General features: G+C 39.2%; 1 protein-coding gene across 1 annotated transcript in view; it reads right to left on the bottom strand.

Annotated features, from left to right (window-relative positions):
- Positions 1 to 524: 524 nt before the first annotated feature.
- The window catches only part of LOC120408080, a 92,226-nt gene continuing 76,352 nt past the window's right edge, over positions 525 to 16,398 (bottom strand). The window contains exons 10-16 of the mRNA XM_039544611.1: positions 10,785 to 10,845; positions 10,132 to 10,238; positions 5,326 to 5,529; positions 4,691 to 4,857; positions 3,682 to 3,833; positions 2,817 to 2,896; positions 525 to 1,701 (exon numbers count right to left, since the gene is read on the bottom strand). Of these exons, the coding sequence (XP_039400545.1) occupies positions 1,567 to 1,701; positions 2,817 to 2,896; positions 3,682 to 3,833; positions 4,691 to 4,857; positions 5,326 to 5,529; positions 10,132 to 10,238; positions 10,785 to 10,845 (906 nt within the window). The 3' untranslated portion in view covers positions 525 to 1,566. The remainder of the gene's footprint in view (positions 1,702 to 2,816; positions 2,897 to 3,681; positions 3,834 to 4,690; positions 4,858 to 5,325; positions 5,530 to 10,131; positions 10,239 to 10,784; positions 10,846 to 16,398) is intronic.

Consider the following 16,398-nt stretch of genomic DNA (forward strand, 5'->3'; position numbering starts at 1 on the left):
GGGCCTAGAATCCCTTGGCAGATCCAGGAACAGCCTTTAACCAGAAGAACATTCAGCCTGTTCCGAGATTTGAGATTTAGGCATGGTATATGTACTTTGAACATACCTATCTCTCAGGGGAGTGTGGAAGAAAAACATATCGGACTTTAAAAAAAAGTCTAATTATAAAATTGGACAGGGAGAAGAGATAATTATATTCCATTTTCCAATTTAAAAAAATAAATTAAGTGGGAAAAAGTCCACATCCAGAATCATATTTTCTATTGCAGGGTACCAGTCAGAGCTGTGTAAAATTAAAGAAGGCACTTTGCCACTTGGCAATTTTTGATGCAGTTTACTTTAAAAGAGAACTAACTGAAAATAAATAAATAAATAAATAAATAAGGTCTTGCTACATCTACAGTCTTCAGAGCAAAAGAAAAAGGGCTTGTTTTAGACCTACAATTACTCTTCAGACTGCAAGAACAAGAGACTCTTGACTTTTCTCTAAGTTGCAGCCTCCTCTCTCGGATCTATTTATTCTAGTTAGAATCTAGGAGGGGTTGGCTAACTGGTGAAATGGGGTTTAACCCCTTCCCTGTCAGAAACTACAGGGGCTCCTTTCACTCCAACACATACATATATTATATAAACACTACAGTAACATCATCTTTATAAACAGACTTTATGCTACAGATTTAAATAATAAAGTTACAAAACTGAATCAAGGTTCTCTCCCACTTGTTACTCAGGGGGAAAAGAGGACATTTAAAACAATGGAGAAATACGTGCATGTATATTAGTACTGGATAGCTATCTACCATGCCTGGCTTCATTCCCCAGTCATGCTGCACTCAGTCACATTTACACAGAAAGGAGCCAAAACCAACATGAATTTAAACGCAAATGGAACTATCAATATTTAGACAAACTTTTCTAAATACAAACATTTAAAATATTTTTATTTGTATGTCAAAAAAATTGTTGGGAAGCAGTCAGAACTGTGGTTTTCTTTCGCTAACAAAAATAATAAATAAGTGATGAACATTTGTAAAACTCAATTTTCCTGTTTAGAGCTGACTGGAAATGTTTCATTGTATGCAATTTCTTTAACAACAAACAAATAGAAACTGCAAACATTTTCTGTAGCGTTTCAACCAGCTTTAGTGCTGGTGGGTAAGTTTCTATCGTTTTGCTGAAGAGTGGACATTTATTTTTGCAAATATAAATGTGTATATTTTTAAAAAAGTCATTTTCTGACCAGCTCTATTCCTGTTAATGAAAGTAGGAATGTTACATACTTTAGGTCCTGATGCTGCAATGTGATCAGTGTGGATGCATCCCTTTGATCACTCACAGACCTTGTTAAGTTAATGGAGTTCTGGGTGGGCACAAGGGGTCCCATCCATGCAATCCCATTGTGGGTTCAGGCCAGATTTTTAAAAATTATAGTAGAATGCTTCTAAACTTGGGGTCACAATTCCAAAAGCACCCAAGTGACTGAGGAACCAAGTCCCATTGAAAGCCAATGGGACTTAGGCTTCTGCATCATTTAAGTGCTTTTGAAAGTTTTGCCCACTCTGTCAATCAGTTTTCGCTCCAGGGCTTTTTCATAATGTGCTTCTCTGCTCCACCCTTTCCACACAACACCCCCTCATCTGTGATGGGGGCCTCTGCCCAAAGCTGGTGCATCCCTTGCTGCTCCTTTGTCTCATCAGCATCCTAAAAATATAAATATTATTAAACTAACCAATAAAAGTTTTACAGTTCATGCTCATCATTTGTCAGTGCAGCAACCCAACCAGGCACCAACGTGGAGCCAGTCCAATTCCAGAAGAATTAGCTTAGCTGTAGGATTGCAATATACATGCAACCCTGTGTGAGGCCTTGGGGGGAAGGACTTAATGTGAATTAACAATAAATTGGAATAAGAAGGAGGACACCCCACTGGTGTAGTAACTGCTGAACTAGAGACTTAATAGTTAGTCCTTGTTTGATATTAACAATGTGGTCTTTAAAGCCACCTCTGTATAATTTATGGGAGAGAGAAAATTCCTAATGAACAATGCATTGTGGCTGAACTAGGATTCCAGTCAATGGGGCCTCTTTGACAGCTCTCTGCATTACCACAGGAAGGAATGACTTTTGTGGGGGAGCAAACCTCACTTGTCAGCAGCAGCAAACAGCGTCCATTTCTTCTAGAGCTGCACAGGTTAATGGCGCTGAAGAACTTATTGGGGCTGAGGTTTCCTTTCCTCTTCTGCATTTTGCATCAGGTCATTTTTATCAGAGCAAACCCATTTCAGTCAGGCCTTGCTACATTTTGTATCTAATCTACACTTTGTTTTAGAATGAAGTGTAGTATAAATGGTACCTCATGCTATTATGAAATAGGCAGTCTGAACGACTGAAATTCTCAGATGTGTGTGTATAGAAGTCCTGCCATGGGTATCCAATGCTTAAAAGGCTGAATAACCACCAAGGCATATGAAAGATTCACAGGAGAACAGTGAATAAATGAGTATACTACTGTAAACCCCAAAGGATAGATTACATGATTTGTGTAATGGTGTTTTTTTATTATAAATGTACTTAGTGGTTAATGTTAGACTCTTCATAAAAAGGGAAATAGATAAACATATGATATATTTGCCTAGATGTGTGTAGTTCTAGTTCTTACTGAGAACTCTGTTTCAGAGGCAGGCACACGTCGCATGAGGGCAGAGCATACAGCACAAAGCAAGTATCCAAACCCTTAATGGTAATCAGAGGAGGGTTATATCTTTTCTTAATCATTTTTCCTGTCCTTACATACCAAAAACATCTTAACACGTTACCTGTGATTTTCTGTTGAGTGTTTGCATGACTTCATCTGGAAGGTGGCTTTTCTCATCAGCATACGTTTTTTGGTCAGAATCTGGTCAGATTACAGTACAGTTACTATATTGTATAGTATATAGTATAGTATATACCTTTAGCAAATCAAAGCACATGGCCAGTGTTCAGCCAAGAGTTCTAAAATTCCATCCCCTCCTCCTCAACCATATTACTCTGCATAGGTGCAACATTTCACCCACATGCTGTTGCAGAATCAGGGAATAAGTGAGCTGAACGTTTTTGGGGGAATGCCATTGTGGTACTTCTCTGCGCTGGCCTCATCAGTTTCTCACCTTTGGAAGCAAAGGCAAGTTTCTGAATTCAAAGTGACACAAGACTTAAAGTCTTCCCATAGATAGTCTGAAATAGCAGTGCCAACAGAAGTGTGAATTTCCCCATCCATTCCCCCATTTATGGTATTAACTATCAAGTCAGATAATTATTTTGCAGCCTAATGACAATTTCAGGTTCTATCTCCCCTGTAAAAACTTCCATTTTTGAGGAACCTCATTACAATACTGTAGTGTCACAAGCACATTTGGGTCTTGAAAGTGTAGAAGACACAAACCAATGTTTTTACTGTGTTCCCAAATTATGCTATAGCCTTGAGTTTTACAGGCCGATTCAGGAACTGGGTTAAAATACATGTAACCTTGGTTGTTTCATGCTCCTAGTACCTTGCAGCATAATAAATATTAAGTGTCTTGTTATAACCAAAAATATGCTAAATGCCTTTGGCTTCACTGATAAACATGTCATACGATCCCTAAAATTAATGGGCTCAGAACAGTTCAGTTCTTCTGAATTAAAAGGAAGCTTTCTCACCTGTCAAGGTTAAATATGGACAATGTTTGCTAATCCAGTCTGGGATTTCCCCCTTTTGGATGCAATCCAATGCAATCTTCTCTGTTTCAGCATATTCTAATTCAGACTTTGCATTCACAAGATTTCTGGAAAGCTTCAGTGAAAACTGTTCCCTTTAAATTATTCAGAAAGTCAAGAGGTCATTAGGAATGGTTTACTTCTTTGTTGTGTTTCTAGTAGTCAGCACAGAGTGTACTGGAGGAAGGATTTTGGAAAAGAAGTGGCAGAAAAGTATTGGGAGGTTGTAGATTCCTTCCAGTTTATATTTCTATGAATATATAGCATGAACTAGCTAAATAGGCTTATTTCAGCAATGTTTGCTCTTTGTATATTTTAGGTTCTATAAAATACCAGATGAAAACTATTCAAGCCAGCTACCAAGCTGTGAGTCTATTTGCTGTATTTTTATTGCTGGTTCTTTGCTAAGCTCTCAGACCCACTTTTACATGAAACATCCAGGGAGATAGTCTCTACTTTTATTTTTCCATATTAAACTTGGAAGCTTATTTTGATCTGAGAAATAAACACCCCCTAAGCAAGGGCTGGACATGAAAAATCCATAGACAAGAATGTCTGGTCTTGACCTTATGGACCATAAAAAAGGCCCCTAAATACAGATTTAGAACACAATAAAGCACCCAATGAAACTATTGACATATCCACATTGGGTCTCCAAAACATATTTATAAAATATACGGTAATCATCTAATTCTTCCATGGTATCACATGGAATGTTATCAGTGTGAATTATGGTATGTATAGATTATACATAATATACTATAATACCTAAGCATTCAGAGCAAGGGAAAGGACAGTTATCCTTAACATTGAATTACTTTGCTTTTGACAGTTTATAAAATATGACACAATACGTTCTATTTAAACTTCCTTTTTGTGTGTGTTAGTATGAAAACAACCCAGTATTCTCTATATTGTGTTTATGTCCTGCTTTACTAAATATCCCACATACCTTTTGTAATCCATAGGTTTATTTCCATAAATAACTTTATAGGACAGGATGTCAGCCTGCGCATTATTAAATTCTTCTTTCCGATCAGCCCTTTCAGCATCATTCTTCTCAATAAGCTGATTAATGCATTGTTGTGCCTCAGGTACATCACAATATATAGTGTGGACCTAGTATGGATTAAAAATTGGATTTTTTCATATTTCCCTTAAATCTGGAGCACTTATTTGCCATTTGTGTGGTTCAGATGCATTTTTTTCTGCTCCTCCAATGTTATTTTTTCCATGCAGTTGATCTCTCATTTGACAAAACTGGCAATGAAAAGAATACCAATGAAAGGCTTTAACTGAATTCCTGATGCAATCAGTTTCCTTGGGAGTTACCATTTACCTCTGTATGGTGAATTTCCGTGGGGTTCAGGTGCTTTACTCCCTTGAAAATCCCAGCTGTAATCATTATATAGAACATAAATTTACAAACACACACATAAAATGAATATATAAAACCTACATGCAGTATAATATTTTTCTTATTTTAAACTATAAAAATCTTGAATAAATTCATATATTTTCTAGTCTTAGAAAACCCCATCTTAGAAAACTCAACAAATATTTTCCACGGATCTAATTAAGATTTACCTTGCTCACAAGAGTTTTTAGTAATGTTGTAACTGTGAGTTGAGGTTTCATTGTTTCATTGTGTCCACTCTCACTTTGTAGAAGTTCAGCTACCTCTCTCTCTCGTTTGTATAAGGACTGCTTTGCCATTTCCAGCATGGCCTGTGCTTTCCACAGAAGTTCTTTTTGCAGCAAATGTTCATGTTCCTCCGTCTCGTCAATTACCTGAAATGTAACAAAGCATAAATCACATTCATATTCTGGGTGGAACGAGGATCTGGCCCAATAGTTGCAGAATCGCCATGATTTTAAAGGAAGAGATGGAGCAAAAATGGAAAAGAGCAGAAGAGGTCGTTAGAAATAGGAAACATTGGTTTTTATCATTGAGAACTTGGATTTGCAATTTAGGGGAGCAAACTTCGGGAGATTTTTGTACTTAGCCTTATGCTATCTAAAATTACAGAGTGGGCAAAATCAATAACACTGGGGGAGATGGCTTGTACTTTAGAAATCACAACAGGAAATCCAGGGAGTAAATGTTTATAAAGCCATAATAATGGAAAATACAGAGTGATTTTCTTTAGTTTCATAAACAAATAGCTTAGAAAAGCAGCCATTATGGCATTTATAAGAATGTCTGCCTCTTTTATGCTTTATGTTATTTCACAATATAACTGAAGCATCAAACTTTTAGTGATTAATAAAAAAGATACAAAACCCAAAGCATACACAATTTAAAGAGAGCATAATGTAACTGAAAAATATGTTGAAGTACATGATTAGCAAGTTATAAATAAAGTAGGACTATAAAGTAAATTTGACAGTACTATCCTAAAAAGATTTCTGCATTAAAAATCCCCATATGCCTACATTAAGGAAATAGCGCATCTGGTATAAGAAACAGTTAAAACAAACATTCTGCAATTGAGTCAAGCATGAAATGTTATAAATAAGTCTCAGTGTAGAGCTCAAATAATATTCAATTATGTACATTTCTCATTAATTGTAAACTAATAAATATGCATGGACAAAAACTCCATCAATAACATGAATGAACAAGATCTTTAAGTTGCCCTAATCTTTTAGAACACCTCTATACCTGTTATACAGCATTTTATAAAGTTGTAATTCACCCCAGGACACTGCTAAATGAAGCTGAATTAATCTATTCTCTGCTAACTGTGCAATAGACCATCTACATTCAAATGGAATTATCCTCAGAGATCACATGAATCGAGTATAAGGCACTGCAAAAAAAGTGAATTTTTAAAAACTTTAATTAAAGGTAAAATTGTTTCTCACCTTCAGAAAGACTTTAAATTGGGAATGAACATAATTTAAAAATAGTTAAATGTGGATAACTGAAAGGCTGAGGAATTTATAATAGTAAAAATCCTTTATTCCTAGGTCATTGATTCAAACCAACCCATGCTGGTTGTACATGAAAGCAGCTACCATTCATCCAGTGGCTGTTCAGAGGCCTATATAAACTGGAACTGTGGTAACAGTGCAATTCCTAGTATATATTCACTGTACAATCTGTAATTTGCATTCCGTGGTCAGTCTTAGCAGATAGCAAGGATTGAATGGCCCATAAAGATTGAACTACCTTTCTTTCCTAGAAGGGGTCTTCAGGCTAGTGTTGGGGTGGATGGGAAGCTTGCCCTGCTAATGCTTGTGCTGTAACTCTTCTGTGGATTTAGGGGACTATAGTCTCCAAGGGCGAAAAGCCAGCCAGCACTGAATTCATTTTTTGAACTTCCTAGGAGGAGTGAGTTGCATTGCAGGAAGCACCCTCTCTGTGATATTGTACAGCAGAATATACAGTAAATGCAGTTATAGGTCTGACTGAATAGCCCGATGTGATTTATAATAGAACATGCAAATATGAAAAAAAAATCTTGTAAATATTTTGTCATCATTATGGTACTTTCCACAAAAGATTTGGAACTCAAAGCTGGTTCCGTACACTGTGACTCTTGTACTTTGACAGTAGCACAGTATTTATTTACCTCCTCCACAAATCTATTTTCTACAGTTTTATTAAAGAAATAAAGCTGACTATGGCTTTTTGACATCTACAATTTCATTAAATAACAATAAAATCTATATTAACTGAACATTAGGTTGCAAGGTTCAATCACTCAAAAGTTAGGAAATCCGAGAATTGTTTGCCTATGCAACCTTTATTTACCCTCATATGTAGATGCATTATGACAGTCTTTAATTACATGATCACATACTATTCTTTCCACATGACCCTGCCTCCTCATCCTCATTTTCCTCTCCTCTCTCCACCTCCCAGTCATTCCACTGGCTCCCATTTCCAGTTCCCCTCCTTGTCCAGTCTCAGCCTCCCACCTATCCCTATCCTCCCTGACACCCAGTCTCCCCGCCACCAAGTTCTTTGTCCTACTCCTTTGGCTGCCCTCCCTCTCCCCAGCTCTGACTCTTTTCTCTACGTTAGAGTCAGGTTGAATCCTCCTCCATCCTGCCCAGATGCCAGCAGCAGAAGTATAGAGATCACAGGACAGAGTGTTTCCATGCTCTCATTTCTGGTGCCTGGCACCACAGTGACCCAGAGCAGCAACTGAAGTGTCTGTTCAGCCCCTGCAGCCCTGGAATGGTGCATGCACTGTCCAATATTTAGGAGCGATGAAGTGATGGAGCATGCTCAGTGCAGACAGAATCTTCTGATAATGTAGCTGCCAAATCCTAACAAATCTCTATTGTGCATATGCAAAATGAATTTTTTCCAAGGCTTATCACTTGGCCAAATTTGGGTGAATTTTCATGGGGAAGGCAAATGGCACATCCCTGACACCATTACCAAATTTCAATCCCTGCTCCAAAGCATAGGGCACTAAACCTTCTCAATGAAACAGTTATAAGAATATTTTTAACACAAGGAAAAATGTGTTTTTCCTCAATCTCATTTTCAGAGATGGCAGAACCATTTTAGCTGAAAATTTCCAAAAAAAATTCAACCTAAGATCAGCAACTAGAGTTGAACATTTCAGCCCAAACAGTTAAAGTTTGGCAAAATTATAAACAACTGAAAAAGGAATCTTACAATGGGAAGTGTTAGGCAACCTTAATATAGTCAATGCTACTAGCATCACATGAATAAAATTGTCCCATTATTATAGCTACTACTGTATTGGACACTAAAACCCATATAAACATACTGCAACAACATTAGTGCAGTGTTTGTACAGTACTTATTAGAACTGTGTGACTAGTTGGCAATGAATAATTAATCACATCAGTTTGGCCTCTTTTCTGCTCACTGAATATTCTTCAGCAGATTGTGAGCTGAACATATGCGTTATTCAAAAGTATTCATTGATTTTTTTTCTTTAAAACTCAATGATATATAGGTCATAATGGGAAGAAGCACTTGACTGTCATGTCCTTAAAGCGAGCAGTTCAGAGAGGGCATGTTTCATTTTTCTACCTTGAAATGATGGGGTGCTGCTGGCCTACTCACACCCGAATGCCCTACTCAAAGACATGGGTCTGAGAAGCACCTTTACTCCAGGCTTAGTCTGGAGCATACTTGTTGAAAACAGCTTGTTCTTCTCCATGCAAGGAGAAGATCAGTTAGAACATAACAGGTTTCAACTAGCAAGCACCAGTGAGGAGCTAAGGCAGAAAAGAAGGTGACAGCACATTTTCAGAGAAGTGGAATTTCTATAGCAACAATAACATTTCCAAAAATAAATTCTGCACCTCTTTCAATAGTCATGGAACCACAACGTTCATGGAATCTAGATTACAGCTGTATTAAAACTAGTGCCCACCAATCTGTCATTCTCAAACTACACACATATTTGCATGACAACACAAGTATAGTAAGATGAGGCCCTGAGACATGAACCCTTGGTATCAGAGGCCCGGTATGAAGCCTGAGGCTGAACTGAAGTAATGGTCAAAACATTGCTAACATAAAGCAAAGTTAGGCTGTGAGCCAGAGGCAGGCCCTGCTCACGGAAGTTGGCAAGAAGGCGGCTGCCAAAAGCACGAATGAAAAAAGCACAGGAAAGCACTAATAAAATGAACGTATGCCAGGATGGCACCAGAACAGCCTGGTACAAACACATCCCACACAGATAACAAGGACAGGCAGACCCAGCCTAAAGACAGTATAAAAGGACAATATGATGGATAGACAACATGAAAGAACAATACAATGGATAGACAATATGATGAATAGATAATATGAAAGGACAATACGATAGATAGATAGTATGATGGATAGACTTATTTGTTTGAACCAATCTGTACCAGAAGAAAGGCAACACCCTAATGCATAGAGGGGCTGTACTTCAGTACGTTCAATGATGCGTAACCTGTTTGTACCTGTGTATAAGAATGCATCCCTGAGTGGACGTCTTTGTCTGGCCTAGGGGGCAGTGGAAAGTCCCGCCACTGACTGAGCCAGTCCATTGCCAGGGAGCACATATGTACTAGCAGAACCGTAGATATCTAATCCGGGGAGCTAGAGACTGTGTTTCTCTTTGACAATAAACCTGGTCAGGTGCCTTCGTACTTTATCAGAGTCTGTGATCATTGAGGCTTCTCTTGGGGGTCTGCTGTGTCAGCTATCTGCGCAGAGTCGGGGCAGCACACAGAGGGAACACATGCACACAGCCGACTGATATCAGCTGGACACCTTGTTTATTTCAAAATTTACCAGACTGACTGCCTTTGAAACAGCTTGAACAATTGTAAAGATGATGCTATCAGAAAACCAATTACATTTTCATTCTTCCATTTTGTGTTCAATTGTTCTGCCATAGCCTCTAGTACCCCTGAAACATCTACCTTTTCTGCTGTAACTAAGGGTTTTTGCTGAAGAAAATCCATGCGTAAATTCACAATCTCTTGCACTTTTTCCATATTCAGTCTGATTCTCTGAAGTTCCTGCAGTGCTGAATTGGGGAGGAAAGCAAGAAAGAAAAAATCATAAGCATTTGCAATTAATTTCCTAATTAATAACTAATTGTAAAAGTTGTCCTTTACTGTCAGGGTGGGGATCAGAATAAACCTTGATTTATAGGAGAAAAGTGATTTTTATTCAAAAAATAATTTCTTGTTAATTTATGAAATGCTCTCTAGAAAAACACATTGTAATATGTATTTTTTTAAACTTATTTTGAGACAAATATTATGGCTGGATTTGTAAAGGGTCAGCATAGTTGTATGACCCTTTCAGATGTGTAGCTTTCCATGATATAATAAGGATAATCATGCTTATCCTTGCATCAGGGAGGCATGCAAGGAATTCTCTACAACTTCAACTGCATTTATAGCCTGATCCAAAGCCCACTGCAGTCAATGGTAAGTCTCCTTGTTAACTTTGGATTAGGACATAATAAAGCTAATTAGAAGTGAGGCTACACTAACCACTGAGAGTAAAGAACAGATTAAGTATATCTATCCCATCTAAACAATCGTGTCTGAATTATGAAACTTACTCAAAGAGTGCTGAGCGTACAGATGATCTAGTTTTTGAGAGAAACTTTCTAGAATCCAAGTCTGCAAAACATGATAGAAATACAGTTAGGAACACCAGTTATTCCCAATGAAATAATAAATAATAATCAGAGTAATAAATCACAACTTAGTTTTGTTCAGATAAACAATATTACTATAAAGACTATAAAGTAATATTACTTCATTATAAATAGCAACAGTTAGAAACAGAATACCAGAGCTACAATCAAGATCTTTTCTGTAGCATCTGTCCTCATCAACAGTCACGTTATACAGTATCCTTTTTATACAATAGTTGGGATACATGTATTGTATATTACAAATTATGGGCTTTTTTTGTTATTACTATTTGTAGTATTATAGCAGCACCCAGATTCTCCAAACAGGAATGGGGTCCCATTGTGTTAAACACTGTACAATCATATAGTAGGAGAAAGCCCCTGCCCCAAAATATCTTCAAACCCTTACTCACACAAGTAATCATGGAATCACTTCTTTTCTTGAAATATGATGTTACCTTTCTAGTCTTTTTATTTATGGTTGATTCTCACTGTGCATTGCTTACGGGCTGGTAGGTCTAGTGCTGACGTATTTTTATTCATCATGTATTAAATGTACATTAATTGGAGCTCTCTGCTTAACCCCTCTGAAGTTGCCCCAATTGATATGTACGGAAAAGGCATTTTTTCAGCACATTAAAAATACTAATACTCATAAAAACCAAAGAAAATCGAGCAACTTCTCCTAACCAGGAAGGAAAACAAAACCAAATTCTCCTCAATGCACAAACCCCAGCATTCAACACATCCTCTCTCCCCAAATACCTGGGGGAGGAGGGAGGCGGGGGGAATAGGCTTTGCAGTGTGCCTGGAAGATTAGCAGATATGGGCTATCTCCGACCAAGATTGTGAGGGAATGAATTTCAGAGTCTGGGGCTCCTTAAAGGGAATGTTCTCTCCAGTAGCTTGCTGACTTTTAATTGAGAAGGCTCCAGTTTGCATATCTCCCTGACAGTGTTGCATGGCATTTAGGTCCCAAGCCATTTAGGGCTTCATACAGCAAACGCCACACTTTAAACTATCCACAAGAAGAGTTTTTGTACTTGATATAAAAAAAAAAGACCAAAAATCTAATACCAAATTCTTATGAGGGAGACTGGTTGAGATGTCTGGTCTACTTATCTGAAAATTTGAATTCTTCTGAATAAATACTCATGTATAGCATGGCTAGACAGCTACTTGCTCCACTTGGTAGCCTCAACAGACTGTCATGTTTATTATGTCATGTACCAGACTGTACCAGATTGTGTCCTGCATGAGTAGGAAGTACTGCCCTTAAGCACTTACTGATCAGCTCATCCCTCCACCTGGCATGGCTCTTTAAGAGATTAAAGGTCCAGTTACAGAAACACAGACCTGGGAGATATTGGGACAGAGGAAGCAGCCCAATGAGTAAGTTGAGCTTGGGAGAAAACCCTGGTACTGTTTCTTTAGGGGTCCCAGGCCAGGAGCCTTGCAGACAGCAGGAGGCAAAGCTCTGCATCTCTCCCGGGAAGGGTTGGGAGAAGGGGACCAGCATAAATGCTGCCTCCTCCCTCATGGCAGGGCAGATGGCTGCAGATGCTGAAGGAAGTAATAAGATGCCAGGGTGGAGGCTGAGTTAACAGGGAGGAGACACCAGCAGGAGAAGGCTGCCAAACTCTCTGAGCCTGATGACTAAGTGGGGCCAGCTGAGGGATAATAATTGCTTGAATTACTCAACTCCACAAAGAAGTGGGGCTCCTGCGATGAAGAAAGGCATAAAGACCGAACCCTGTGGGGGCTGGGAACACAGCTTAGAGGTAGAGGGAAGACCTCAGAGGAACCCTGAAAGCCAAAAGCACCTTTTGTTTATTTGTTACAGTTCCTTTTGTATGAGGTTTAGTAATAAACATACCCTAAAGGAGAGTGTATCATTGAGTCAAGTATGCCTGAAGTGAAATTATTGGCTTCCTGGGAAGGTAAACTGAGGTAGGGAGCACATACAGTGTCACTTACTCACTCAGCCAGAGGTGCTACAGGGCAGGGAGGCCCATACTAAAACACAGACATATTGGCCCAAATTTTCCCATCTTAGGAAACTGCTTAGGGCTGCTCCTGTGCTATGGTGCCCCTGCAAAGACCTAAACATGGTGAGTAAATTCCTGACTCCATTAAAGTCAATGGAGTTTTGCCATTGACTTCAGTGTGACCAGGATTTCACCCCATGTATCCAGCCACAAGCTACATCACTTCCTCCCCATGGCTAGCATATAGGGTACAGAGCAATGCTGGAGTTGACAATACTCTCTAGCTGCCAGTATGGCCCCAAAGGGCCATTGTCAGCTGGTGTAAATTTATAGCAGACTTCAGGTTGCTCTAATTAATAGCAAGGAATTAATCAGGTGCATATCCAGCCCAGGTTCAGGGAAGCATAAACACGGCTTAAAACAACATTTTCATCAGCTCCTTGGTCACAACTGCCTATCTGGGCTATTGTCTCCAAAGGTGTTGCAGTGGAGTATGACATTACAGCACAGCAGCTGCTGATTTCCTTGACAGTGTAAAAGCATTATCAATGCACTTCTGGGCATGACATGATAACACAATGAAACAAATTATCTGTGTTTGCTCAAAGGAATTCTGGACACTAGACAATGGGAGATATCCTGGCTCCATTGTAGTAAGTGACAAGGCTCCACTTGACTTGAATGAAGCCAGGATTCCACTCAATATTTTGTGCCACAATTCTGTTAAATAAAATTGTGGGTATTAAAATACTCCTACTTTCTCTGTGTGGTCTGATGACTCCTGTGTTTGTGGAGTCCTGAATATTTTCTGAAAACATCCAGAGAGCCATAATTACTAGTCATATTAAATGACAAAAATATTCATGCAACTTCCCTAAAAATACATATGAAAAGATTTCTATGCAGAACAAAACCAAAAGGTGGCACTAGATCATTAACTAATCATTGATTCCTCAAACTACTTCTTGAAACATCTTGTGACATCTTACTATGGATGTTCAGTATTTTATAGACAGATACAGTAGAATTCAGTTTCAATCATTTTTTGTTGTTAGCCAAATATCCACTAACTGTCTCCACAAAACTGTGTAATTCAAAATAAACTCATTGGCACAAGACAACACTGAGTCTTGGCAGCATTCCAGAAAGGACTGAGGCAGTTACCTGGATAATGAGAATATCCAGAGTTATAATAGTGTGGATTTAAAAATCAAACAAGACCATGGGTGAAATCCTGGCCCTATTGAAATCAATGGGAATTTCCCCACTGACTTTAGTGAGGGGTAGGCTTTCATCCCAGTAGGTTCAGAAAGGATACATGTCCTCATGTTTCAGAGCTGGAGACACCAGAAGGAGCGGACTACGGGAATTGTGAGGAGTGCGGTGCACCCAAGTCATATACGGTGCCTATGCAAAGAGATAAGTGATCTGAAGAACAGGGGACATCTATGAGCCAGGAGACCCAACACCCAAAGAAATCCTGCAGAGATAGAGCTAATCATAAAACGGAGAGGCAAAGAGTCATCTGGAGGCCAGCCCCACAGGAAGAGAGGAGACTCTGCGCAGAGATAGTTTGTTAGATTTAGAGGCAGATGATAGGGACACAGAAGGGGCATTTCCAGTGTGGTCACGTGTTAAGGAGGCCAAACTACCCAAAGACTGTAACTGGCTGAGTCTGTGGTAAAGACAAGACTCTAACTCAGTTATGTGCTAGCAACCTCTGACTGAAGGGATATGGGGTGGGGCCCTGGGCATCAATTATTTGTTTTTAATGTTTATATTAAAATGTCTGTAAATTAGGGGAAATGTATCATGATCAGTGGAACTGCAATTAGAGAGCCAATGTTTCCTGAAGGAACAGAGAATGTGAAGAGTTAGGCTGGAACCAGCTGAGCCACATGAAAAGAGCATTTCAAGGGTTTAATAAAGTTCCACTTGTTCAACTTAACCTTTATTCAGCTTCACTCTTTGCTAATGAGACATGTTCCAGTCTGGAAATTCTTGTGTTTTCAGTGTAAAATGTGAACAGAAGCAAAATCTCCCCCATGCCAAAGAGAACGAGTCCTGTCATGTATTTTAGTGACAGTTCATGCTGAGAAAGCCATAATTGTCTCTGAAAGGGACTCTAAGTACTTGTCTGCAGTAAGAATTTTGGGGAAGAAATTCCCACCATTGGTAACAGTGCAGCTCCACCCATTGTAGAAATGGTGGAAGCACTAATTGTTAGAACTGTTGATTCACATGTTAGATGACTAGGTTTCAAAAATGCTCATGGCCACCACCAATGGAGTTGCATCTGTGTCGGTAATAGTTGGTAGGTTTTTTTGGAGAAAAAAAAAGCGTAGTGTATTAGACCTGGTTGGAACATTTCTACAAAATGAAATTTCATCTAAATGTTTTGTGGAGACATATCAGGTCAGGAAGTTTTGCAAGTGAGATTCTCTGTAGTGGTGCTTAAGTCATGGCTTTGGGAAATGGAAGACCACGGTTCAAACCTTTGCTCTCCCTGAATCAGAGTAATCTAGGATGAAAAAGGATAGTAGGGATTTGAACCTAGATCTCTCACATTCCAGGCTATATGCACCCATAAAACATTCCTGAATAAGAAAGTTCCAATAACAGGCAGTCCAACAAGATTCTGTTTTTACTGAAACGTTTGCTTTCATTCTGCGTTGAAACAAAAATTTTGAAACCTTGAAAGCTGTGGAAAAACAGAATGGTTTTTCTCCAGTCAGCTCTAGAAATTGTAATGCTCTTTATCTGCAGCCCAAGTGTAATTGAAAGTACACCTTTTTTGTGTGTGCTTCTGCAATTAAACAAAACCAAAGAAAGCTAAGCCTCATTATTCTCTCACTTACACCTGTTTTTCACTGATCCAGACAACCTTGATGTTCACTGATCAATATTAGTGTTATTCAAATACAGAAGTGGAACTATCATAATTTAGGGAATGCCATTATGACAGTGCGCATGTTTCTTTCATTGCTTTGTATGTCAGCCAATGCTTCCCCATACCGTGGAACACTGTAGTAATAATAATTTGGTATATAGATGTCTGAATAGCCCTTTAAACATGTAGTTGCTCACTCTGCATATAAAATTGCAATAATTACTCAAGAACTTCCCCCCGCAGACCTGAAAGTCTTGGAACAAGCCATTACTCTGCATACTTTAGTAAGGGCCTGTCACGGAGTTCCCGGGCGATGCTCTGGAACTGCTCCCTACAAAGCCAGTCAGGACTCTGGTGAAGTCTCCTCTCTGTGGGCAGACTGTCTTTGGGGCAAGAAGCTCACATGGCTTCCACCTTCCTCAGCATCCTCTGCCCCTCTGTGTGCTTCCCACAGCGAGTCCGCCCTGGCTGGGTCGTGAGGAAGCCAGAGGGTCCTGCACCCCCACCTCGCAGTCAGACGTGACTCTTAGCCAGCCAGTAAAACAGAGGTTTATTAGATGACAGGAACACAGTCTAAAACAGAGCTTGTAGGTACAGAGAACAGGACCCCTCAGCTGGGTCCATCCTGGGGGCAGCGAGCCAGACACCCAGGTCTGCA

The sequence above is a fragment of the Mauremys reevesii genome, linkage group 6 (assembly GCF_016161935.1).
Source record: "Mauremys reevesii isolate NIE-2019 linkage group 6, ASM1616193v1, whole genome shotgun sequence".
Taxonomy (NCBI): Eukaryota; Metazoa; Chordata; order Testudines; family Geoemydidae; genus Mauremys; species Mauremys reevesii.